We start from the raw sequence: 26,333 nt of genomic DNA on the forward strand, positions 1-26,333 counted from the left end.
GCAACTTTTAGCATGATGACTTAGAAAACAGAAAATAGAAAGATTTGCAGCCAATCTCAGGAAGCCTATAACAATAAAACTATCCAGAGATCCTACAGAGATATTTGAAAACAGAGGAATGGTGAAACTAACAAAAGGTGTAAATGTAAATTATTTATGGAAGAATTGGTTATGTCAAGGCTAGATGAAGTTCAACAATTAACAGTTAAAATAGGAAGAGATGATATAAGTATAAACAGGGAAGTCCTCAAGAACAGACAGCACTCCTGTGGAAATATGAAATTTAGGAGGGAAGAGAGTAGCGAAGACCAAGAAAACTTTGTTTAACAATAGTTTAAAAGGAGAGACAGAGGAGTACTAGCTTTTGGAAGACAGAGGTGGTAGTATTACTGAAAGAATGTAAATGCCTTTCAGATCTGGTTTTGTAAAGACCCATTTCAATTTTAAATCATAACTAAGAAGTGTTTAGGTCTATACCAGCTAAGAGAATTCCTAATATACTATCAAAATCAATGATATGGCTAAATTTCATTATGTGGAGACTAGGCAAACATTTGGCATTAAAAAAATCATGAAGATCCAGAGGGAAGCAGAGTGTAAGAAAATACTGTTACTGTTTCTGAGTTTTTCTTACACAGAAAACATTCTACTGAGTTATCTGGGATTTTATGAGTAAGGTAATGGTAGCATATGCATTTTTTGATAGAATAATACAGTTAATGAGGATATATAAAGGGTCAGAAACAAGAATTAAAGTGGAAGGCTCCTCTCTGGCACAATGTGTTTGAGAGAAGAGGAAGTAGACAGGGATGTCCTCTCTCTCTGATTTGCTTTATATTTAGAACAATTAGCAAAAAAGGATTCACAATTTCAAGTATATAACTAGTGTGGTAATCAAGCCAGGTTAATCTTATTTGCAGATGGTATTTATTTATTTGATAAATCAAATCCAGAAAAGGAGATTTCTGTTTTGTGGAACATTTTGAGACAATTTCAAGTCTTATCAAATATACAATTATTTTATAGAGTGTTCAAAAGAAGTAAAACCTGCTCAGCAATACTACTTTTTTTCTTGCTGTTTTATCATCTCTCCATTCGGACCCTTTGCATACTTCATGAAACAATGCGTTCGCTATTTTCAATTTTCATCTAGTCCTAGTTTTCACAACTCTACACTTCAGGCAATGGCATACACATCTGTACTACGGATGTCCAATGCCTTCCCCAAGCTCCTTCCTATAAGGAATGGGTACTTCTATTTCTGACTGTTCAGCACACATTTCTCTTCCTTTTATTTGCACCTGCTTTTCCATAATGTCTTTTAAACCACTAAAGACAATACTAGATATTTTTGTTTCCTACACCCAAATTGCTGGCCTCTCCCTCAAACTTGTGTAAAAACTTGTTACAATTCACTTCCTTCTTCTGAGAGTAAAGCAATGATTTTTCCTTTTTTTAAGGTGAAAGGCATCTTTCCCCGTGTCCCCATATAATACATTAGTGTATTAAGTGTTCTTATATGAAACTGCAAAAACACTGGTTGAACTGTAGAAATAATGCACAGTTTGGCTTCTCACAATATTCTGAAGACCCATTTTATAAACAGGTTTCTTTACCTTCACAACAAAGGATCCTCGCACAACATGGTCCATCGTACCATAGTCATAATCATCCTTCACATCATAATAGAAGTTTTCCTTGTCCGGGCTGATTGCCTTTATCAGCTTGGTAATATTATTAGAGTACAGTGTACTAGCCTGTGTAGCCATTCTACTAGGCAAGTCGGTATAGCCGATGTGAGTCACTCCCTGTAGAAAGAAAAATTACCAGTTACAGAAGTAATTAATTTCAATTGCAAATTAAAATTAAAAGGCCTACACAATTTTAAACTACATGGTTATTTATTATACCAAAGTTGTCTTCATATTCCTCCCACCAGCACAAGTCAGTTATCAAAGTTTTATCCTCATTTGAAAACCATTTAATAACAGCTTTTAATACAAACACTTAGCACTGCGCAGCTCCTTAATAAATCCACAAGCAAATGTATGACTTCTGCAGTTAAAGTTCTGAGTGGCATAAGAATTGTGTACATCAGAACACTCCAGATTGGAAGACCAACAAGTCTATCATCACTACAACAATCCCCAAAAGAAGAGCAGGACTTTTTGATATAGTTCACAAGATGAACAACCCATGAAATAGAGGAAACAGAGTACAAAGGATTTGTCCAGATAAAATCACTTTTAGCTAACAGACCCAGGAAATGCTCTCGCTCTCTCTGATACCCTCCCTGTGGTAGGAATAAAAATGCCTCTTGGACGTTTCAAGTAGTATATTCAGTTAAGCAGGTAGATGGACAAGTGTTCTTGTTCTAGTGCATTACATTCAACAGGTCAGTTATTTAAAGGCTGTTACAGACAATGGAGGGAAGGTCCAGGGGAGCAGACTGGAGGAAAATCTGGGAGATGGAAAAACAAAGAGCCAATCGAAAAACTTAGAGATTAGTCCCTTAGTAGAATAGTCCTGAAAGATCCATGAGGGTTTACCAGCTCAGAAGTCTGTGGAACCTCATTCTTGGTTATAAGGTTTTTATTATTATTTTTAAACAAAACATGACAGCCCACCATAGGTTCATAGGTAGGTACCAGGCTTTGGCTCTAGGACCTATATAAGCCTAGCCAAAAGGTACCCTGGCTTTCGCCACCCAAGAAAATTATTTTCCTGTGCCACTGTTGAGCAGAGCCACAGAAGTGATCCCAGGGGTGAATTTCCTATCTCCCATCCAATCAAGATTTTTCTTGGAGTGCTAATGAGGAGCTTTGTTTGATATAGATAGGTAGTTTCTTCCAGAGTATGGGAAGTCTCTGGGACAGGAATCTATCCCTCCAGCATGTTCTGTTTATTGTGGTGACAAGGTTTAGCTCCCTAGAGCGTGCAGCTCGTAAGGATTGGGATTTCTTTAAATGGAGCATGTTTAAAAGCTCTGGGTTTAACACAGCTTTGTGTGTTAGGCAGAGATCGCCTCTAAGTAGGCGATATGTGACGAAGTAAAGCTGCAGTTTTTTTGAGACAGTATGCGTAGGGCATCTGTTTGAGGCAGGTAATCCTCTTTGTGAGGTATTTCTGTGGTCTTTCCAGTTGTTGTAGATGTCTTGTGAGGTACATACCAAAAGGAGCATTGCACTCTATAATGGGTCTAATGAGTGACGAGTAGAGGGGAACAATAACCTCTTTTTTCCTGTATGAGAAACCTTTTTTGATGAGGTGTGCCATGTAGAAGGATTTCCTGACTACTGTGGTGATGTGATTATCAAAGGAGAGACTACTGTCCACCTGTGTCCCAAGGTCTCATCACACTTTCGGTGTTAGGCAGACTACCACCTATGTGGTAGTTCATGGGTACAGAGTTTTTACCAAAAGAGATGACAATGCACTTTTTGGCATTGAGCTTGAGGCCATGCCTTTGACACCAGGCATCTATCTCAACAAAGCCCTTTTGTAGGATGTCCACAGCTTTTGGAGTTTTGATTATGGCTCCTAGTTAGCAGTCATCTGCGAACTTCGTTAGCCAAAGACCTTCTGTGTTAACCTGTACTTCAGAGAAGTAGATACCAAACAGGAGAGGACCCAGGACTGAACCCTGCGGTACTCCACTTGTCACTGGTCTGAAGATGGATTTGGAGTCTGCTACTTTCACAGTGTGGGTTCTGTCAGTGAGGCAGCTGGCAACCCATCTTGTGACATAGGGATTTATACCTACTTTAGTGAGTTTATCTATAATTCCAGAGTGGGAGATGGTGTTGAAAGCCTTGGCAAGATCTATGTAGGCTGTGCGAACCACCTTACCCTCATCTACGGCTTTGGTGACTGCTTCAAAGAAGTCTATCAGGCTTAGGAGACATGATCTGCCTTTTACAAACCAGAACTGGGTGGGGTCCAGAGCTTGGAGATTACCAATGTCATTGTTTATAAGTTCCATGATGATGCATTCCATAGCCTCGCATAACAGGCTCATTAGGCTAATGAGGCAGTAGTTTCCGGGGTCTGTGGTGGCTACCCCTTTGTGGAGTGGGATAACAGTCGCTGTGCGCCATTCAGTGGGCACATAGCCTGAGGTGAGGCTATGATTGAACATGGTACTTAGGTGGGGTGACAATTCGTTCTGCAGCTCATGTAGAACACAGCCTGGGATGTTGTCAGGTCCCATGGATGCTGTGTTCTTGACTTTGGATAGTCTGTTTTTTACCTGTGCAGCCGTGATTACAGGAATTTTGCATTCTTCTGGTATATAGATAGGCCCTTTAGGGGACAACAGGGGGGTAAAGTTAGCAGGTTATTGAACCTATCTGCCAGGATGTTGGCAATATCAGTTGGTTCTGTATATTTAGTGCCATTGTGCTGTAACTAAGAGCAGATCTGAGTGTTGCCATTGAGATTCTTGACATAGCTATAGAATGCTTTGTGGTTGTCTTTAGAGTCAGTGGCGATTTTGTTTTCATAACTAGCTTTGGAGGATTTTATGCGGGATCTCAGCTTCTTACTGAGGCTGACCAGGTAGTTTTCTCCAATCATGGGATTTTACTCTTTTTTGCAACAGTTTCTTTCTTCTGTTGTAGAGTTTGTTTATGGCAGGGGACCACCAGATTGGTTTCCTTTTTTTGGAGGATAGCATCTTGGTTCTGTTAGGGATTGCACGATCCATGCATTTGTGTAAGTGCTTATAAAGTGCATTTGTATAGGATTCAGCAGTCATACCTCTATTGTCCGTCAGCATGGGTGTCGTGAAGTTTGCCACTTCTGTCTTAAGAAGCGTGAAGTTGGCTTTGGAGAAATTTTTTACTGTGGTTTCCCTAATGGGGGGTGGGGGAGGGATGTGGATGTCTAGGGTGATTAGTTTGTGATCGGATCTGACCAATGAGGAATTGACCTCTGGTGTGGAGCACCGGTTGCCCATGTTGGTAATAACCAGGTCTAGGATATTGTTGTCACAGGTGGGGGTGTGGATAAGTTGATCCAAGGCATTTGAATTTATGAATTCCACAAAACGCTGAGCACAAGAGTTGGTACATGAGTAGTTTTCCCAGTTAATGGTAGGGTAGTTGAAATCACCCATTATTAGAGTGTTAGGTTGTACCCTAATATTTTCCAGTGCGTCAAGAAATGAGGAGTGGGAATCCTGGGGCATGATGGGGGATCTGTAGCAAGCTACATTTTAGATTTCGGTCTTGCCCAGAGTTAGTTGCACTTGGATAATCTCGGATGCATTATACTGAGCAACTAGCCTGGGGGTGTGGATATCCTTAATGAATATGGACACACCTCCACCTGTAGTGTTTCGGTCCAGGTTAGGTGGCCGAAAGGTGTGGTATGAATTATAGCCTGGTAATGCAGGGGTACTCTCTGGAGCCTTCAACCAGGTCTCTGTCACTGCACAGATGTCAATGTTCTCCATTTTAAGGAGTGCCTCAAGTGAGTGCATTTTGAGATTCAGACTTCTAGCATTGAGTAGCAATACCCTCAGATTCTTCGTGCTTGTACCTGTTACGGTGGTGAATTTGTCATTTGAACCTTGCCTAAAAATGCGCTATAGGAGTGGCTAGAGCCTTAGCCAGTATCCAGAATCCCAGAGGCGACAGGTGCAGGCCATCTCTGGCAAAGCATCGTGGTTTGTTGATCATGTCATCCCAGAGAGACAGATACTGGATCCCCTTAGAATGACACCAGAAGCTTAGCCAATTGCTGAAGTCAATCATTTTGTCCTTGTACTGTGGTATCATTCTAGGTGATGGCAGGATGCTACTCAGGGCTAGGGTCATACCTGCCTGGGCTGCAAGATCGGACAGCTCCTCCATGTCCCTTCTCATGTAGTCCAGGGAGGTACGTCTCAGGTCATTCACACCAACATGGACAATGACAGAGTCATATTTGTACTTTTTGTGGAGTGACCTGAGTGCATGCGTTATGTCGTGGATCCTGGCACCTGACAGGCAGCTGACAGTAACTTTCTCCTTGTTTAGCCTGGTGAGTGGAACATCAGTGTGCCTGACTATAGAGTCATCTATGACTAGAGTGTTGGGTACGTTGTTATGTCTTATGGGCTGTGGTTGAGTGACAAACTGATTTTGTGGGCTATGTGTCATTTGGGTTGTGTTGGGGGGGGGGGTGGAGATTGCTTGTGTTTCTGCTTTGGAGGTCCCTATTGCTTGGGCAGGTTTTTACTGAGAGCCTCTGCGAATGTAGGTGTGTGTTTTGTGTTTCTATGTGTGTGTTTTGGTGGTGTAGGTTTTGAGGGACTATGTGCTGAGTGTGGTGTGGTGCAAGTGTTTATCTTCTCCTCTTGACTGTCTAGTCCAGTCTTAGGTGAAGAGAGCTTTGCTTCCAGTTTGGCTATATAAGTGCATATCTCACAGGTTGTAGTGTTGGGTAGTAGGAAGAGAGGGTTGTCTGTGTACATGAGGCAATTACTGCAGTGCCCCAAGATGCCCAGATTCATCAGGTAGACAGGAGAAAACACCGGGAGCTGACCCTTAGACATGCCTGGATAGGTGCTTATTTGTTAAGTACTAGAAACTATTTTCCTCTAAACAGTGAGGAAAGTTGAGTGCTGTAGTAATTTGTAGCTTATTTAGTGCTTACAATAAGTTCTGAACAAGTGCTGAGCTCAAAGAAACAGACTTGAGTGCTGAAACAAAAAAACTGGCTACTTCTAAGAAACAAAATTAAGCTAGAAGGCTTCCCTCCAACAGAGAAAGGCTTGGGAGCTTAGAAGCCCACAAATAGTCCTGGACACAGCAAATCTGTATCCAGACTAGACTACCCACAGGAAAAGCAAGAAACAAGCTTAGAAATGTTTTTTTTTTTTTTTTAAAGTGGAAAGAGAGAAAGGAGGAGCAGAAACTAAGCTGATTGGCCTTCTCAAATGTTCTCCCTGTATTAGGTAGAATGAGGTAATGACACTAGACTGAAAGGAGGGTCCCAGAACAAATTTACAGTAGGGGCAGGCAACTGCAAAGCCACCAACTATAAGAACAGCATACCAATAGGGAGGGAGGGTGAGAAACAAACTGCAGAAATGTTTCTCACAGCAGAAAAGCAGCAGTGAGCCTTTAAATGAAAGTTTTAAACAGCTAAAGGAACCTCTACAGAAAGCTTTTAACTGCAAACAAGTTATTTTATTTTTATTTTATTTATTTATTTAACATTTGTTGACCTGGAAAGTCCGACTAGGTTCCACAGATCCTGTTTTCGGCGGAGGCCCGGGGAGAAATACTCCAGAAGCATGTCTTTCAAATGTGGGAGGAAACCGGAGTACCCGGAGGAAACCCACGCGAACGCAGGGAGAACATGCAAACTCCACACAGAAGGCACCTCAGCTGAGAATCGAACCAGAGAAAGTACAGTTTTGTACCTACCATAAATGTAGATGTTCGAGTGCTAATACAGCTGCAGTCATAACAGATGGGTTCTCCTGCCGTCAGGCGGGTCCTCGGTCGGCCGAATTCCAAAGTCTAGGTCTGGCGTCGGTTGTCGTCGCTTCTTCCCTGACGTCAGTGCGACAGGGGTATAAAAGAACCAGCCGACGCCATTTTCTTCAGTTTTTCTTGCCCCAGATGTCAGGTGCCCCCAGAAGGAAGGCAATACATAAAATTATGTAATAATGCAATGCAATATAATCAAAAAACAGTAGTTGCAAGCAAATACACCATAAAAGAATACCCCTAGAGGGGAAGGAGGGAGGGAAACCTGGACTGCAGCTGTATTAGCACTCGAACAGCTACATTTATGGTAGGTACAAAACTGTACTATGTTCATCGTGCATACAGCTGCAGTCATAACAGATGGGTAGAATCCCAAAGCTAAGAAAGGGGTGGTAGGCACTAGGTGGAACTAGGAGGAGCCAAAATGCCATGCAAGACTGCAGTGGCAAAGCCTGCTCTAGATTTGGAGTATAATGGTAGGTTGTAGTGCTTGGAGAAGGTATGCACAAAACTCCAAGTGGCTGCTTCCAAAATATCCTTGGTAGGAACTCCTCTGAGGAAGGCTGCAGAGGTGGCTGTGGCCCTGGTGGAATGAGTTCTAATGCCTGTAGGTACAGTTTTGCCATGAAAGGAATAGCAAAAGCGTATGCAGTGGGCTATCCATTTTGGGATTGTCTGTTTGGAAATTGGCTTTCCTTGAGCTCCTACCGCATAGGCCACAAAGAGCTGTTCTGATTTTCTGAAAGGTTTTGTTCTGTCCAAATAATAATGTAGTTGTCTGTGGATGTCCAAGGAATGTAGTAATCTCTCCCCTTTGTTTTAAGGATTAGGATAAAAAGTAGGTAAATGTATGGCCTGATTTAAAGCTACCCTGGATACCACTTTAGGCATAAAGGACGGGTTGGTTCGTAAGGAAACTCTGTCCTGATGGAAGATGATAAAAGGCTGGACAGCCATGAGAGCCTGTAGTTCTGAAACTCTACGAGCTGAAGTGATAGCCAGAAGAAAAGCTGATTTCCAGGACAAATATTGCAAATCTGATGAGGCAGCTGGCTCAAAAGGGGGCAAAGTCAGTTTTTCCAGAATGAAATTAAGATCCCAAGCAGGTATTGGTTGTTTCCTTGGAGGTCTTAAATTCTTAGCCCCTCTGAGGAACTGTCTTAATAGAGGGTGAGAGAATAAAGGTGGATCAGTGTTGTATTCTGCAGAAATGGCTGAGGCATGGATTTTGATGGAGGAGAATGAAAGTCCACTGCTTAGCAGTTCAGCCAAATATTGTAGTATTTGAGGTAAATTCAGTTTTCCAGGGTTCTGGCCCTTTTTCCCATTCCAGACACAAAAACGTTTCCATTTTGCGGAGTAAGCTTTTCTAGCTGATGGCCTTCTGGCCTCCAAAATGACATCCTGCACCTCCTTGGAGAGTAGGGCCTGCTGTGATGCTAAGGAATCTTCCATGCGGCTAGATTGAGTGTTTTTAGCTGACTGTGAAGAGTTTTGAAGCTGTGCTGAGTCAGAAGAAGAGGCATTAGAGGCAGGGTCCATGGTGGGGAATGTGTCAGGCTCCTCAGGAGTGGGTGCCAGTGTTGCCTTGGCCAGTCCGGAGCAATGAGGATCATCTTTGGTCTGTCTGCTCTGGTCTTCAATAGGACTTTGGGTAGCAGAGGAAGAGGCGGGAAGGCATAAACTGTCATTGATGTCCAACTGAAAGAGAGAGCGTCCACTCTCCAGGCCTTTGGATGGAAGGTCCTTCAGAAGAATTTTGTCAATTGATGATTTTTGTGGGAGGCAAAGAGATCTATGTCTGGCCTTCCCCATTCTTGGATTACTTCTGTAAAAACTTTTGGATGCAATTTCCATTCGTGTGGATCTGTCATATTCCTGCTTAGGTTGTCTGCCAGCGTGTTTTCCTTGCCTGGCAAGTACTGCGCTTGTAGTTCCATTTGTAAGTCCATGGCCATGTTCCAAAGTGACATGGCCAGTCTGTATAGGGGATAAGAATGTGTTCCTCCCTGCTTGTTTATGTACCACATAACTGTGGTGTTGTCCGTTCTTATCAATAGTTGACCTGGTTGTAGAAGGTCCTTGAAAGCTATAATAGCATTTAATACTGCTAGCATTTCTTTTTGATTGATGTGAAGGTGCTTTTCCTTTTGGGACCATTTGCCCTGAATGCACCGGTCTGTCATGTGCGCCCCCCCCCAGGCGTAGTCAGAGGCGTCTGTTGTGATGACTTGATTTGCTTGAGGCTTGCTGAATGGAAGACCTGTATTTGTTTGACATGCTTGAGCCCACCACAGAAATTCCTTTTGCAGACATGGAATTAGTGGTATTATTGTTTCCAAACTGTGGCTGTGTTGAGACCATATGTTTTTTAGGTACCATTGTAGTTTTCTCATATGCAGCTTTGCACATGGGATTAGTAAGATGCAAGATGCCATGAATCCCAGAGCCTGCAGGATTTTCCTTGCAGTCAGCCTGGTGCAATTTGCCAGTGTTCTGAAATATTGAATTAGTTGCCCCTGCTTCTCTGGCGTGAGGTAGGCCATCTGGGTGTTCGTGTCCAAATTGGCACCCAGGAAAATTATCTTCCGAGAGGGTATTAGCCTTGATTTCTCTTTGTTGACTGTGTATCCCAGAGAGTTTAATAACATTATTACATAAGCCAGGTGCTTCAGAAGAATGTGCTTGCTGTCCGCTTGGATCAGGCAGTCGTCCAAATAAGGGTATATTTGTATCCCTTGAAGTCTGCAGTAGGCAATTACTGATGCCAGGCATTTCGTGAATACTCTGGGCACAGTAGACAAGCCAAAGGGCAATGCAGAGAATTGATAATGGGTTGAACCTGCAAGAAATCGGAGGTATCTTCTGCAATTTTGTCTGATTGGGACATGCAGGTATGCCTCCTTGAGGTCCAATGTTACCAGCCAAGACTCCTTGCCCAGCATGGGAAGAAGTTGCTGTAGAGTGAGCATCTTGAATTTTGGTACGAGTAGGAATGTGTTTAGGATGGAAAGATCCAAAATAGGTCTCCAATCATTTCCCTTCCTTGGCACCAGAAATAGCCTGGAATAAAAACCTTGACCTTGTTCGTGTGTAGGTACCTCTTGAATAGCTTTCATGTTTATAAGATCTGAAATTTGCTTTTGTGCCTCTGCCCTTTGATTGTGTGGCAGGTTTGGCATGCCTCTCATTTTTGGAAGGGTATGAAAATGGAATTTGTAGCCTCTGTTTATAATGTCCAGGATCCATTTGTCCTTTGTGACAACATGCCAATTTTTTGAGAATAGTACCAGCTTTCCTCCTAAGGGGGCTGCCATTTGAGACCTGGTAGGCATGCAAAGGGGAAAGTCATTGGGTTTGCTTTCTGAAAGATTGCGAGTTGTCCTCACCACCTCTTTGTGTAGGAGCTTGCCACTGTCTGCCTCTGTACGATCCTTGTGATTGTCCTCTGCCCCTCGGGCGCCTGTATCTGCCTCTTTGGGGTCTGTCTGTGACAGGAAAGGACCAGTTTTTGGAAGGCCAATTTCTACTAAAACGTGGGGGTTGAACCTGCAGAAATTCTTTCACAGTTTGCACTGATTTAGCCTTTTCCTCCATTTTCTGTAATACTTCCTCAGCATTTGCCCCAAATAGTACATCCTTTTGAAGAGGGGTGTCTAGTAATTTAGCTTTGACATGATCAGGCAAGGCTTGTTCCTTGAGCCAGGCATGCCTACGTATGACTGAGCCTGTAACAACATGAGGCCTCTAGAGCATCAAAACCACATTGTAAGGCATGTTTACCCACTTGTTCTGCACTATGCATCAAATCCTGCAACTCCTTCAAGTTTGGTTGTGCAGGTTGTGACATTTTACTTTTCAATTGAGATAACAGAAAATATTGGTATTTTAGCATATGAAACTGACAGTTTAAGGCCCTCATGGATAAGGTAGCCGAGGTATATACCTTTTTTCCCCACCTTTCCAAGGATCTGGAATCTCTCTCGGAAGGCAATGGATTTTTGGCAATGGAGGCCTTAACTCCCTTGGGCCCCTGTGAGATGGTTTCTAGGTCAGCAGCATGGCTTTTGTATAGAAATTGGCGCGAGTCAGGAACCCTGTAGTACCTGTCAGGCTTAACTGGAGCTGGAGGTAGACAGTCCGGGTTAAGGCAGGCCTCCGAGTAAACATCATCTAGGATGTCCAAGACAGGAGGTATAGCCAGAGGCCTGTGATGGGGTAACAAAAGAAATTCCCTGAGCCTTTTCTTGGAATCTGAATAATCCTGGCCTTCCCAGTGGAAGTGTTCCCTTAAGGTATGCAAAGTTTCCCCAAATGAGTAATCCTCAGGGGGGGATACAGAAGGAATAGACTCCTCTGCATCAGAGTCTTCAAAAGGGGAGTAAGACTGTTCCTGATCATCAGAGTGTTCTGAAATAATGCAGCCCTGATCAGAGGAGGGGGAATCTTCCTCCACTCTGGGCCTTTTGTCCGGAGGTGGCTGAGAACCTCTGATTAGAGAAATTAAATCCTCAGCCATTTTAAGCATCTGTTTCTTAGGCATGGGGCCTGGAGATGGGCCCTGTGTAGCTGGTCTCTTAGGGTGCATGGTTGCTTTAGACTTGGTGAAAGTCTTGATGGAGAAAGAAGAGGAAGGTCTGAAGACACCTTGAGTGGAGGTGGACCTGTCCACATTCTTTGTTTCAACGCCAAGAGTGGCTTCGGTATCTGTAGTCGGGGTGTGGGCCGAGGAGCCTGCGACCTCAGGTACAGGAGACACCGCCAAAGATGTGTCGTCGGTAATCAGGGGCTGCGTAGGCGCCTCGCTGAGAACCGGACCACGTGTAGTCGGCTTTGGCGTGGTGTCGGTAGAGGCCACGGACCTCAAGTGTTGGTCCTTGTCTTTGTGTTTTTTTAGACAAAACCGGAGTCGGAGTATCCGACGACATAGTATAGTTAAATGCTTTCCCAAAAAAATGCTGGGCAAACTCCGCCCGACGCTTAATAGTGCATTTGTTGAATGTAGCACAAAAGCGACAGACAGAGACGTCGTGGTCTGGGCCTAAACAAGGTATACAGAGGGAATGGAAATCCTTATGTGGTATTTGCTTCCCACAAGAAATACAATTATTAACTTTGTCTGACATCGGTCTGAGGCAAGAAAAGTTTCCCCAACGGGGTACTTAGCTTTTAAGAAGACTTCGGTTTCCAAATTTTCGTAATCTCAGGAGCTGGCCGACCGGCACTTGCGAACTGCTTCTGCTTCGGGCACCGCGCGGCAAGAAAGACTGAAGAAAATGGCGTCGGCTGGTTCTTTTATACCCCTGTCGCACTGACGTCAGGGAAGAAGCGACGACAACCGACACCGGACCTAGACTTTGGAATTCGGCCGACCGAGGACCCGCCTGACGGCAGGAGAACCCATCTGTTATGACTGCAGCTGTATGCACGATGAACATCCTCTTGCTGTGAGGTGACAGCATTAACCGCTGCACCAGAATCAAACAACCCAACAGATGCTTAATAAAAGTGGACAATTTCCAGTTAATACCTCACACACAGTGAGACTAGCTAGAAAAATATACAGTACACAAAGTGCTATAAATAACTCGAAAAATAAGCAAAAAAACAGGATACATAAGCTACCACTACAGAACTATATTTAGGAGAACACATTCACCTGAGCTTCATCAGGTCCATCTAATTCAGTGGTTTACACTTTGATCATTGAAAATGGCTGTTTTTATGAGGCTATCACCAGACTTTATTAGCCTGTTTCGAATACATATAATATGACAGGCTGTGTCTGCCTTTGTGGAGCTGACATTTCTTGGAGCAATTTATGAAAGCTTTATAAAGGAACTTTTGTTAGTATGACTTGTCACTATCAATACTTCTATCACATGTAATATGAGCACATGCACCTCAATATCAGGTAGCTTGTTATTAAGACTGCAGGCACTGGATACCACTTTAATGTTGTCTAATCTCAGGTTTGATGGATTTTCTAGGCACAAATTTTCATTAGAGGAACACAGTGACTAAAATAAAGGCACTACAGGGGTAGCAAAGGCTTTGGCTAGTATACAGAAAGTACAGTTGTGTACACTTACCATAAATGTAGATGTTCGAGTGTCTTAACTGCTGAAGTCATCACATTTGGGTTATCCCTGCTGGGGTAGCCCTCAGCTGGTCTGAATACCATAGACTTAGTATTTCTGCTTCGGTTGCCGTCACTTGTAGACTGACGTCAGGTCGTCAATGGTACAAAGGAAGGCAGCCGATGCCATTACATCAGTTTTTCTTGCCCTAACCAGCCAGGAGCCCCCAAAGTAGGAGGCCACGCTCTGGTGGCAGGACCCACCAGTCAGGAGCCCCCAAAGTAGAGGCCACGCTATGGTGGCAGGACCCACCAGTCAGGAGCCCCCAAAGTAGAGGCCACGCTATGGTGGCAGGACCCACCAGTGGGAAAAAATAACAATATGCCCCTTGTAAGGAAAGGAGAACAACAAGCAAGAAAGGTAACAAAAAGAAAAAGGGGGAAGGAGGGACACTAAGACTGCAACAGTGAAGACACCTGAACATCTACATTTATGGTAAGTGTACACAACTGTACTATGTTCTTCGTATTTCACTGTAGATTCCCAAAAGCTGAGGAAATGGGTGGAGGCAGTCAAGGAAGCTAGGGGCTGGCTAGCATGCCCTGCAAGACTGCAGAGGCAAATCCTGCCCTGGATTTAGAAAAAAGAGGCAGGTGGTTATGTTTGGTAAAGGTGTGAACAGAAGTCCAGGTGGCAGCCTCTGGGATGTCCCTGGTGGGGACTCCTCTGAGGAATGCTACAGTGGTGGAGGCTGCTCTAGTGGAGTGGGCCCTGACCCCCTTGGGGGGGGGGGGGTTGCCATGTTGTTTGTAGCAGAATTGGATGCAGTTTGCTATCCATTTGGAAATGGTTTGTTTTGAGATGGCTTTGCCCTCTGCCCCTGAAGCAAAGCTAACCAACGGTTGATCAGATTTTCTGAAAGGTTTAGTCCTGTCGAGATCGTATTTGAGCTGTCTTTGCACATATAGAGAGAGTGCAGAATCCTTTCTCCCTTGTTTTCAGGGTTAGGAAAGAAGGTGGACATATGGATGGACTGGTTGAGAGCCACAATGGATACCACCAAGGGGATGAAGGCTGGATAAGTTCTGAGGGATACCCTGTCTGCATGGAAAATGATGAAGGGTTCCACTGCCATGACTGCTTGCAGCTCAGAGACTCTTCTGGTTGAAGTGATGACCAGGAGGAAGGCAGTCTTCCAGGAGATAAATCTGGCTCTGCAGAAGAAGCTGGTTCAAATGGAGGCAGGGTGAGCTTTTCCAAGACAAAGGTAAGGTCCCAAGCTGGCATTGGTATCCTTCTGAGGGGGGGGGGTGGGCTCAAGTTGTTAGCCCCTCTGAGGAACTGCTTAATCAGAGGGCGTAAAAAAAAGAGGCAGCTCAGTGGGAAAATGAGTGGAAATAGCAGAGGCATGCATTTTTATACAGGAGAAAAGAGAGACCACTGTGTAGTAGGTCAGCTAAATAATCCAGGATGAGAGGGATGGAGGGCTGTGCCATATTGGCCCCCTTAGCCTGGATCCAGGTACAGAACCTTTTCCATTTACCTGCATAAGACTTTCTGGTGCTAGGGTGTCAGGCCGCTTGGATAACATCCAGCACCTGTTTACTGAGGAGGGCAGATTGGTCAGGTATAAGCCAAGCTGCCAAATTGAGTGTCTACAACTGGGGGTGTATTAATTCCCCTTTCCTCTGGGTTAGGAGGTTGGGAATCAGAGGAAGATTCCATGGGGGTAGTGGGGAAAGCTGCACAGCAAGAGGTACCAGTGCTGTCTGAGCCAGGCTGGAGCTATGAGAATGGTCCATGGTTTTTCCTCCCTTATTTTGATCAGTACTTTGGGAATGAGAGAGAGGGGAGGAAAGGCATAGACCGAGAGGTTTACCCAGGGGAAGGATAGGGCATCTACTTTCCATGCCATGCAGTGATGCTCCCTGGTAAAGTATTTACTGAACTTATGGTTGGTGTGGGAGGCAAAGAGGTCGACCTCCGGGGGTACCCCATTTCTGAATTATTAGTAAGAAAGTGTTTCTGTTGAGTTGCCACTCATGGGGGTCCAACAGTTTTCTGCTCAATTGGTCTGCCAGAGAGTTGAGAGAGCCTGGCGGGTATTGTGCTAACAGGTGTAGCTGCATGGAAGAGGCCGTGAACCAAAGGGTCATGGCCAGCCTGCACAGTGGGTAGGAACAAGTCCCTCTCTGTTTGCTGATGTACACATCACTGTGGTGTTGCCTGTTTTCATCAGGAGAACCCCTGGAGAGAGAAGGGGTTTGAAAACTTTCAAGGCCTGATGCACAGCCATCATCTCTTTTAGAGTGATGTGCAGGGGGAGTTGTTGAGGGTTCCATTGGCACTGTATGCACCAGCCATCCAGGTGTGCACCCCAAGCATAGTCTGATGTGTCTGTGATGAGGGTCTGGGTGGTGGGGTGTGGGGAGAAGGGCAATCCTTTGTTGTGGGAGCAGGCTGTTGCCCAGCAAAGAAATTCCTTCCTCAGGCAAGGAATGATAGGTAAAAGAGTTTCCAGATCTTGAGAGTGTTGGCACCAAAGGCTCTTTAGGTACCACTGAAGTTTCCTCATATGCAGTCTGGTGTATGGAAGTATGCAAGATGCCATGAACCCCACAGCTTGCAGGATTTCCCTTCCAGAAAGCTGGGGCCTGATGGCCAGTTGAGAGAAGTAAGCTGATAGGAAACTTTGTTTCTCTGGTGCTAGGCATGCCATCTGGGATGCTGTGTCCAGACCTGCTCCCAGGAAGATTATCCTTTTGGTGGGTACCTATTTGGATAACTTTTCATTTAATGCGTACCCTAAGGAGGTTAGAAGGTCCTTTACAAAGGCTAGGTTTTTGAGCAGCTTTTTCTGGCTGTCTGCCTGAATAAGGCAGTCATCTAAGTAAGGGTAAATTTGAATATTTCTTTGTCTGCAAAAAGCAATTGCCGGAGCCAGGGATTTTGTGAAAACTCTGGGAGCAGTAAATAAGCCAAAGGGAAATGCAGAGAACTGAAAGTGCTAAGATCCTGCCCTGAAGTAAAGATATTTTCTGCAGAATTCCCTGATGGGAATGTGAAGGTAGGCCTCTTTTAGGTCCAGGGTGACTAGCCAAGCGTCTTTGGACAACATGGGTAGCAGCTGCTGGAGGGTCAGCATTCTGAACTTTTGGGAACACCAGGAAGGTGTTTAGAATGGATAGATAGAGGATGGGGCATCAGGTGCTCTATTTTCTGGGTACCAGAAAAAGTCTTGAGTAGAAGCCTTGCCCTATCTGCTCTGCAGGAATTTGTTCTACTGCTCCCAAGGAGAGCAGGGTATGGATTTGCTTTTGAGCCTCTGCCCACTAATTTGGTGGTAGATCTGGGAACCCTTTTTGGGTTGGAAGGGTGTGGAAGGAGAATTTGTACCCCTGAGGCACAATGTTCAGTACCCATTGGTCCTTGGTAATGGTGGCCCAGGTGCTTGAGTGAAAGGAGAGTTTTCCTCCGAGGGGTATGTGATGGTGGGCGGAGGCGAGGAATGGAGGGGGGTGATTCATTGTGAGTTTTTACCATAAGGGGGTGGCTTAGAACTCCCTGGTTTTGAAGTGGAGGCAGTCCACTGCTTAGATCTCTGCAACCCATGGGACTGCTGTCCTGGAGGTCTGTTTCCACGAGGCCTAGGCTGGCCCTGTTTACTAAGTGCAGGAAAGGACCAGTGCTTGGAAGAAAAATGCCTGCTGAACCTAGGGGGCTGTACCTGTAAGAAATCTTTAACAGTCTGCATAGATTTTGCTTTTTCTTCCATCTTTAACACCTCTTCTGCTTTAGTACCAAATAAGTTATCTTTGTGCAAGGGTGCATCCAACAGTTTTGATTTGACATGGTCTGGCAGGGGTTGTTCCTTAAGCCATGCATGTCTTCTAATGACAGATCCAGTGACTGCTGCCCTGCAAGAAGCTTTTAAGGCTTCAAAACCGCAGTGCAAAGTGTGTTTAGTTACTTGACCAGCAGAGTGCATTAATTTCTTTAAATATTTAGATTCTGCCCATGCAGGAAAGGAGGAAATAAGGAGTTCCAAGGTATGTTGCTGATATTTAAACAAATGGAACTGACAATTGAGTGCCCTGATAGCAAGAGTAGCTGAGATGTATACTTTTTTTACCTCATCTGTCCAGTGCTCTGGAATCCCTGTCTGCGGGAGTGAGATTCTTAGCCGAAGTAGCTTTAACCCCTTTTGGGCCATGAGTAATGACCTCAGGGTCTGCTGTTGGGTTTTTAAAGAGATATTTGAGAGAGTCAGGGACTCTGTAGTACCTGTCTGGCTTTCTGGGAGCAGGAGGGAGGGCGTCTGGAATCAAGCTGGATTCAAGGAAGACATTATCCACAGCACACTGCACACTGGAGGGATGGCTAAGGGCCTGTGCTGTGAAAGGTCCAGAAACTTTCAGTCTCTTTTTAGACTGTGGGTAGTATTGACTCTCCCATTTGAAATGCTCCCTTAAAGTTAGGGTTGCCATCCCTACAGTTTTTTTCCAGACTATCTGGAAATAAGATTCTCCGGTAGTCCGGAAAACACTTCACAAACTCCAGTATTCTGTTTCAAAAAGGAAACAGACTATCAGAGTTTGTAAATCGGCTGACTTACTATGCTTTTTACAGAAAAGCATAGTAAATCAGCTGAAAGCAGGCAGCAGGAATGGGAAAGAGTGTGTTCCCTGCCGAGTGAGGTCATCGTGACATCACAAAATGGGTGGAATGTGGGCAGGTGGGATGGCAGGGTTATTGGTGATGCGAGGGGCATGGATTTACTCTGGTTTTAGCCACAACGAAAGATGGCAACCCTACTTAAAGTATGCAGGGTTTCCCCAAAGGAAAAACCCTCTAGGGGAGAGGCTGAAGGAATAGATTACTCTGCATCAGAAGCCTCATATGTAGAGAGGGGCTGCATGTCTTTATAGTCAGATGCATCAGATTCATCTGACACTTGTTCAGACAAAACTTCTGGAAAAAGATCTCTTTCTTTTTGAGGGAGTGGCTTGGCTTCCCCTAACCAGCATGATAAGGTCCTCTGCCATTCTAAGCATTTGTGACTGTGGCAAAGGAGCAGGCACCAAAAAATGTCTGGAAGTCAGTTTCTTGGGGGAGGTTCGACCCTTGGGCCTAAGGAACTCAGTTGTTTTAGAGAGAATGGTAGTCGAGAAAGAAGGCTTCGGTTTATGCCTGGATTCGGTATTGCGAAGGACTTCCTCAGAAGTCAGTGCCTGCACAGTGACTCCAGACCCATCCAAGGTAGAGACCACCGCATGATCCTTCGACGAAGAAGAGTTCTGCAGCATACCGGCTGCAAAACTGAATTGCTGAGGACTGACTACCATTTTGGTGGAAGTGTCGTCGGAAGGTTTAGTCCTGTGCGGTCCATCTCTGTCTTTATCTTTAAGTTTTTTCGGAAGATCTGCTGTCGGATGGCTTATGGAAGCCATATCGGAATTCGAGGACTGTAAATGGAAACATCTGGCTACAATAAGGGCCCGACGATGAATAGTTCTGGCATTAAAGCACAGAACTGACAATGAGGGACATCATGGTCTGGGCTTAGACAAGTGACGCATTAGGACTGGAAGTCCCGGTGTGGTATTTGCTTTCCACAGGCGAGACAATTATTAACTTTTTCTGACATCAGTTAGTGCAAGAAAAAAGGATCACCAATGAAGTACTTGAGTTTCGAAGACTTCAACTTCAATTTGGAAACTGACACTCAGGTAGCGGCCGACTGGCACTCGTGTGAACTGCTTATGCTTCAGGCACAACGGCAAGAAAGGCTGATGTAATGGCATCAGCTACCTTCCCTTATACCACTGACTACCTGACATCAGTCTACAAGTGACGGCAACCGGTGCAGAAATACTAAGTCTCTGGTATACAGGCCGGCTAAGGGCTACCCCAGCAGGGATAACCCAAATGTGATGACTGCAACAGTGAAACACAAAGAACATCCCTTAGATGACAGATGCAGGCAATCCTTCATGAAGCAAGTTCGGCTGTCAGTCATCTTGTCCCAGACAGATACATACTGGATCGCCCTTGAATGACACCAATTATTTAGCCAGTAATTAAAGCAAATTAGCTTCTCTTTGTATATAGCCATCATTCTAGACAAAGAACAGATTCCACTCAAAAAGTCTTGCCTGCATGTCTCTCTGAATACTCCTCAAGGTCAAGAACACTAGACAGTTTACTCCCACACAGACAATACTTGTATATGGAAAGGGTCAAGAGCTCTAGTAAAATCGATGAGCCAAGCTCTCGAAAGGTGGCCAACTGTAACTTCTAGTTATGTACTTACCATAACTTTAGATGTTTGGGATCCATTTCGCCTACATTCTGAACTGATGGGATCGGAGCCGATCCTCGGCTCCGACTCGGCACGCTATACTATAGAGCGAAGTCTCTTATTGGCTGAGCTATTCTATATCCCAGGATGCACCACCACTACTTCCCCAGATCTTGTTTGTCCGCACACATGCACACACACATAAAATATTGATATAACATTGCCAGATGTTTCAAGATGAAACGGTTGAACTCGGACCGTCCGGTCTCTTCTGATCTCCAAGGCAGGGGGAAGGAGGGTGGGTTATTAGGAATGTAGGCGAGATGGATCCCAAACATCTAAAGTTATGGTAAGTACATAACTAAAAGATGTTATGTGATCCTATCTCGCCTACATTCTGAACTGATGGGACAGCGTCCCTAGCACCTGATTCCTGGGTGGCTCACTGGAAAACACTCCTCAGAACTGTGGAACCAAAGGAAGCTCGCCCCCGAGATGCCACATCCAATTTGTAGTGAGAAATGAAGGTGTGCTGAGAAGACCACGTAGCCGCCACACAAATGTCACTAATGGCAAGCTTAGAATGGAATGCTATCGAAGTAGTCATAGCTCTTGTAGAATGAGCTTTCGCAGGGGTTGTAAGCTCTTTATTAGAAATGGAGTAAGCATAACTGATACAGTCCCTGATCCACTTGGCAATAGTGACCTTCGTGACGACTTTGCCCAGCTTATTGTCCGAAAAGGACACAAACAACTGATCCGTTTTCCGTGTTCGTTGCGTCCTATCTAAATAGAAACGCAATTGCCTGTGAACATCCAATGTGTGAAAGATGTATTCCGCTCTGTTTGAGTACTTTGGGAAAAAAACTGGAAGCTCTAATGACTGTTGCAGACAAAAACTGGAACAGACCTTAGGAACGAAGGATGGATTAGGCCTGAGGGATACTCCACCCTTGTGAAAAACCAGATACGGTGGTTTGACAGTTAGAGCTTGAAGCTCCGAAACCCTTCTGGCTGATGTAATCGCAACCAAAAAGGCAGTTTTCCAAGAAAGAAATTTCAAGTCACAAGTTGCTGCCGGCTCAAAGGGGGAAGAGGTCAAAGCGCGTAATACCACATTGAGATCCCACGGCGGAGCAGGATGAGAAATCGGAGGTCGTAATAGCGCAGCACCTTTCATGAAGGCTTTACACAACCTGTTGCTCATCAAAGGTGGGTCCATAGATTCATGAAAATTGGAAATAGCTGCCAATTGGACCTTGATGGTAGAGACTGAAGACCCTTGATCAAATAGAGAAGCTAAAAACTTGAGGACATCCGACACCGGGACAGTTATGGGATCTAGTCCCCGGAGTTGAGCCCAAATAGCAAATCTCTTCCATTTGCTACTATACAATTTCCTATTAGAAGACTTGTGGGCCGAGGATAAGATACGTAAGACTTCCGGGTCCAAGGTATGGTTCCTGACTATAGTCGGAAGAGGAGGAGCCAAGCCGTTAATTTCAACGAATGAAGGGACTGATGAAGTTGTCCCGACTGATGAATCAATAGGTCCGGGATCTGATCCAAGAACCATGGACTGTCCAGTGCATATTTCCGAAGATAGGGAAACCAGACTTGACGAGGCCAGTATGGGGCAACTAAAATCATCTTGCTTCCTAACTGAATCGCCTTCTGGATCACCCTGGGAAGGAGGGGAACCGGAGGAAAGGCGTATAGAAGGCCGGTGGGCCAAGCATGGACTAAGGCGTCCTTGGAAATCTCCCCCGGAGCCGGGGTGAGAGAGAAGAACTGCCGGCATTTCGCGTTGAGCGGGGTCGCGAAGAGGTCGCAACAAGGAGTTCCCCATCTTCTGAAGATCTGAGTTGCCACTGTATCGTTCAGGGACCACTCGTGAGGAGAGAGAACAGTCCTGCTCAGTCTGTCGGCTATAACATTGGATTTTCCGGGGATATGTGTCGCTACCAGAAAACGTTTGGTTGCCACTGCCCATTCCCATACTCTCATGGCCTCTTTGCAAAGGGGATAGGATCTGGTCCCTCCCTGTTTGTTCAAGTACCAGACTACTGACATGTTGTCGGACTGAATGGCAATTATGCCCTGAGGGAGGCAATCGTGTAGCGCTTGTAGAGATAAAAGTACCGCCCTCATTTCTAGAATGTTGATGTGAAGGAGACTCTCTTCGGGATGCCAATTGCCTTGGACTGACCTGCCCAGGTAATGCCCCCCCCACCCCGTCTGGGAGGCGTCCATCGTCAATGTGGCCACAGGGGGTGGTGGAACGAAGGGTCGTCCCTGATCCAGATTGGAGGACACAAGCCACCAACGGAGGTCCTGCTTGCAGATCTCCGTGATCCGAACGAGGTGACTGAGAGGGAGATCCTGATAAGACCACTGGGCTGACAGGAGCCACTGGAGAATCCTCATATGTAATCTTGCCAAGGGAACTAGGAGAACGGTGGCCGACATGGAGCCTAATAGTTGTAGGACCATCCTGGCCGGGGCTCTGCGTTTGAGAAGCAAGGCTCGGACTTGAGCCTGTAGAGTCTCTATCCTTTCTGTAGGAAGATAGCCCCACATCTGCTTTGAATCTATCTCTACCCCGATAAACCGAATGCGCTGAGACGGCAGCAACACAGACTTTGACCAATTGAAGGTGATCCCGAGAGAGGTGCCTATTGATATAGTGGCTGCTAGGTTCTGTAATAGTAGACGCCTGGAGGTGGCAGTTAGGAGCCAGTCGTCTAGATACGGAAACACCTGGAATCCTAGACTCCTCAGGTGAGCAGTCACAACTGCCAAACATTTGGTGAACACCCTTGGGGCTGTGGTGAGACCAAAGGGCAGTGCGCAGAATTGGAAGTGACCGTCTCCCAGGCTGAAGCGCAAATGTCTCCTGGACGCCTGATCTATCAGAATGTGATAATAGGCGTCCTTGAGATCTATGGAGCACATCCAAACACCTTTCTCCAGTAGCGGGAGAATGGATTGTAAGGTGACCATTTGGAACTTGGACTTCTTGACTGATCGATTTAGGTTGCTGAGATCCAAAATGGGCCTCAAGTCCCCGGTCTTTTTTGGCACCAAAAAGAATCTTGAGTAAGTCCCTAATTCGGTCTGGTCTGCGGGGACAGGTTGGATGACTCCTTTTTGAAACAGCCTTGAGATTTCGACAGCTGCCATATCCCGTTGACTGGGTGGCGGGTCCGGGATTTTCCTGGATGACGGGGGAGGACGAGAAAGGGGAATAATGTAACCTCCGGTGATGATTCGGAGCACCCATCGGTCCTGAGTGATACTCTCCCAGGCCTTTAGGTGCCTCGAGAAACGACCCCCGACTGGCTCCGGAGCTGCACAGTCGGGCCATCCTTCAGGGATGCTGGAAGGTTGAAGAGCCACGAAAGGACTCGCGGTCTCCAGTGTTGCGGGGGCCTCTGCTGCCTCTGGGACGGCGTCTTCCTGAAAAATTTCCCCCTCCTCTGCCTCTAGAAGGGGGATCGTCCTGCTGCGAGGGGTAAGTCTTCTGAGATTTACGGAACCACTTTTTCCCTCCTCTTTTAGCCTTGGGATAAAGCCGAAAGGGAGTGGAAAACCATGCCCCTACGGCAGTCAAGGTCTTACCCTCTTGCTCACAGCGGGTCAAGGTGTCCTTTACCTTAGGTCCAAACAAGGAGGCCCATCAAAGGGAGCATCGGCAAAGGAAGACTTGAAAGCTTCCGCAAAATGACACAGGTGGAGCCAGGCTTGCCTCCATAGAGCAACGCCTGTACCCGCCGCTCTACTCTCCCCCTCGGCTGCATACGAAATGAGCCTCATGGACGAGTTCGATATCGACGATAAAGTAGCCAACTGAGAGGTAACCGTCTGGGCTAACTGCTCAGGTAGGTTACCAGACAGGGTATCCGAGATTTCCTTGATCAGATCCCTCTGAAGTCTAGTGAAGTGCGTCAGGTAATTCAAAGACCTTAAAGTAAAGGCCGCTGAAGTAAGGGTGCGCTTCCCGTACCGGTCCATGCTCCTAGACTCCTTATTAGGAGGATGGACGGACGTCGAAGCCTCTGCCACATCTTGCTGGGTAGCAGATGCCACCACCAGAGCATCTACAGCCACACCTTTGGCGAGAAATTCCTTTTCCGGGGGTGCTGACAAAAATTTGTTAGGGCGAGCAGGCACCGGTTCCACAGAATCTGGGTGTTCCCACGCCCTTCGAGAGATCAAATCTAGGAGCTCATCGAAGGGCGGAGACACCCAGGAGGCGGAGGGTTGAGCCCCGAAGGCCTTGAGGAACACCGACTCATCAGCAGAAGGGGGTTTGGACTGCCAGCCGCCTCGTTGTTTGAGGACTTCCAAGATGTCTGCAAAGGAGACATCATCCGAGGACGACTTGGGGGACCCTTCCGCATCATCAAGATCGGTGTCTGAGGTGAGAGACTCGTCAGGGGAGTCAACGTGCTTCCTCTTGCACTGCCTTTTTCTAGGGGGTTCCTCCGAAGACTCTTCAGAGGGACCCCCTGGAAAGGGGGAATCTCCAATGGGAGTAACCTCAGGCCCCAGGGCTCCGCTGTCTTGGGACAGGGGGACTACAAAGGAAAAGTCTCAGTGCCTAAGGTAGCTGCTGGTGAGACGGTGGAGGTAGCCAAGGAAGATTTGGCCAAAGCGCTCCTCATGGCTCTAAAGGCCGGACCCCCAGAATCCTGGGAAGGTCCGACCCCCAGATCCACAACGGCAGACGGCACTCCCGCAGTCGACGCACCTTGACAGAGGCTCGAAACCGAAAACATCGGTCCCGAAGCCCCACCCCCGGGACCGACCGAGGAGGTCCGTGTACCGAACTCCAACCCGAAGGCCGGGGTAGGAGTAAGGGTCGGAGCCGACCCGGAAACCTCCAACAGCTCCACCAGCACCGGCTCCAACGGTGCCGAGGCTGTTGGAGGAGGAACTAACGCTACAGGGTGGATAATCGGCTCCGGAGCCGAATGGGCTGGAGCCGAAACTAACTTTTGGAAGACTGGAGACTGAAACAGCCTTTGGAGCACCCTGTCAATGTCCGAATCCGACATCTTGGAAGACCGGGAGGAGATAGAATGGGTCCGAGAAGACTTCTCCACCGGCTCCAAAGGACTGGGGGACCAGCTCCGAACTGTCTCGATCAATATCGGTGCCGAGGGAGACTCCATTGTAATTTCCCTCGGTGCCGAAGAGGGCTTCGGCGCCGAGGGGGAAGAGTCTGAGCGGACAACTCCCATCGGCTCCAAAATCAGTGGAGCCGATGAAGGTGACCCGCCTCTTGAAGTTCCAGCCATCGGCTCCGAAGCCAGAGGAGTCGAGGCTGGAGGCATCGAGGCAGACCGTTCCGCCCTCGGCTCCAAAGTCCGTGGAGCCGATGGAGAAGCCTGCCGAGATTTCTTAGTGGTCGGTTCCGACGGACTGGTCGGAGCCGACAATTTCTTTTTCTTTGATGGAGAAGAAGAGGAAGATAAGGCCTCTTCAAAAGTAGGTTTGATAAGCCCTTTGAGAATCAATTTGTTTTTCCTCTCTTGGAGGACTCGAGAGGAAAAAGCGTGACACACGCTACAAGACTCCCGAAGGTGTTTAGGGCCTAAACAGTACACGCATAGGGAGTGATCGTCCGTTATGGACATCTTGTAATTGCATCTGGTGCATTTTTTAAACCCTGAGGGTCTGTGCTCTTTAGACATAATTGCCAACAGTTAGTCACAGGAAAAAAATATAGCAATGTATCTAACCCAGTACAATAGGTTTCGAAAAATTTGTCTCACAGTTAAACAAGCGAAAACCAACAATAAATCACACAACAGGAGGGCCAAGAACCCTCTAACTAAAAACGGGTACTTGACCACCTCACAAAACTCACACAAGAAGGCTCACTCAAGCGCGAGGGGAAGGCCCCTCTAACTTAAACGGAAACCTTACCCTAAAAAACAAATTTACCACAAAAATAAAATCAGTAAAACTCAATCATACACAGCGATAGCCGTTAAAACAGCTTTTGGGTTAAATTTAAGAAAATTCCCGACAGAAAATTCTTAGAAAGAAAGCACATAGCTCAGCCAAGTTCGAGACCACGTCTTTGCTTGTAAAGTGGCAAACGATATATGGGGAAGTAGTGGTGGTGCATCCTGGGATATAGAATAGCTCAGCCAATAAGAGACTTCCCTCTATAGTATAGCGTGCCGAGTCGGAGCCGAGGATCGGCTCCGATCCCATCAGTTCAGAATGTAGGCGAGATAGGATCACATAACATCCCTGACCTTGATGAGCAAAGACTCAGTATGTCTGACAATTGAGTCACCAAACACAAATTTTTTTTTCCCAGACGCTACTATACAAGTACTAGACTGGAGGGGTGACTTGTAGTTGGTGATTTTAATGTACTAGGTGTATGTGAAGTAAATTAAATGGTGGGTTTATAGTTTGTACCTACGGCTACTGGTACTTGGAGGCTTTGTT

At 46.1% G+C, this 26,333-nt stretch overlaps 1 protein-coding gene across 2 annotated transcripts in view; it reads right to left on the reverse strand.

Annotated features, from left to right (window-relative positions):
• The window catches only part of NNT (nicotinamide nucleotide transhydrogenase), a 1,308,245-nt gene that overhangs the window by 840,128 nt on the left and 441,784 nt on the right, over positions 1–26,333 (reverse strand). For both annotated transcript variants that reach the window (XM_044076912.1, XM_044076918.1), the window contains exon 9: positions 1,617–1,808. In XM_044076912.1, coding sequence (XP_043932847.1) covers positions 1,617–1,808 — 192 coding nt within the window. The remainder of the gene's footprint in view (positions 1–1,616; positions 1,809–26,333) is intronic.

This window comes from Protopterus annectens, chromosome 1.part1 (genome assembly GCF_019279795.1).
Source record: "Protopterus annectens isolate FY-2018-M chromosome 1.part1, PAN1.0, whole genome shotgun sequence".
Classification (NCBI taxonomy): Eukaryota; Metazoa; Chordata; order Ceratodontiformes; family Protopteridae; genus Protopterus; species Protopterus annectens.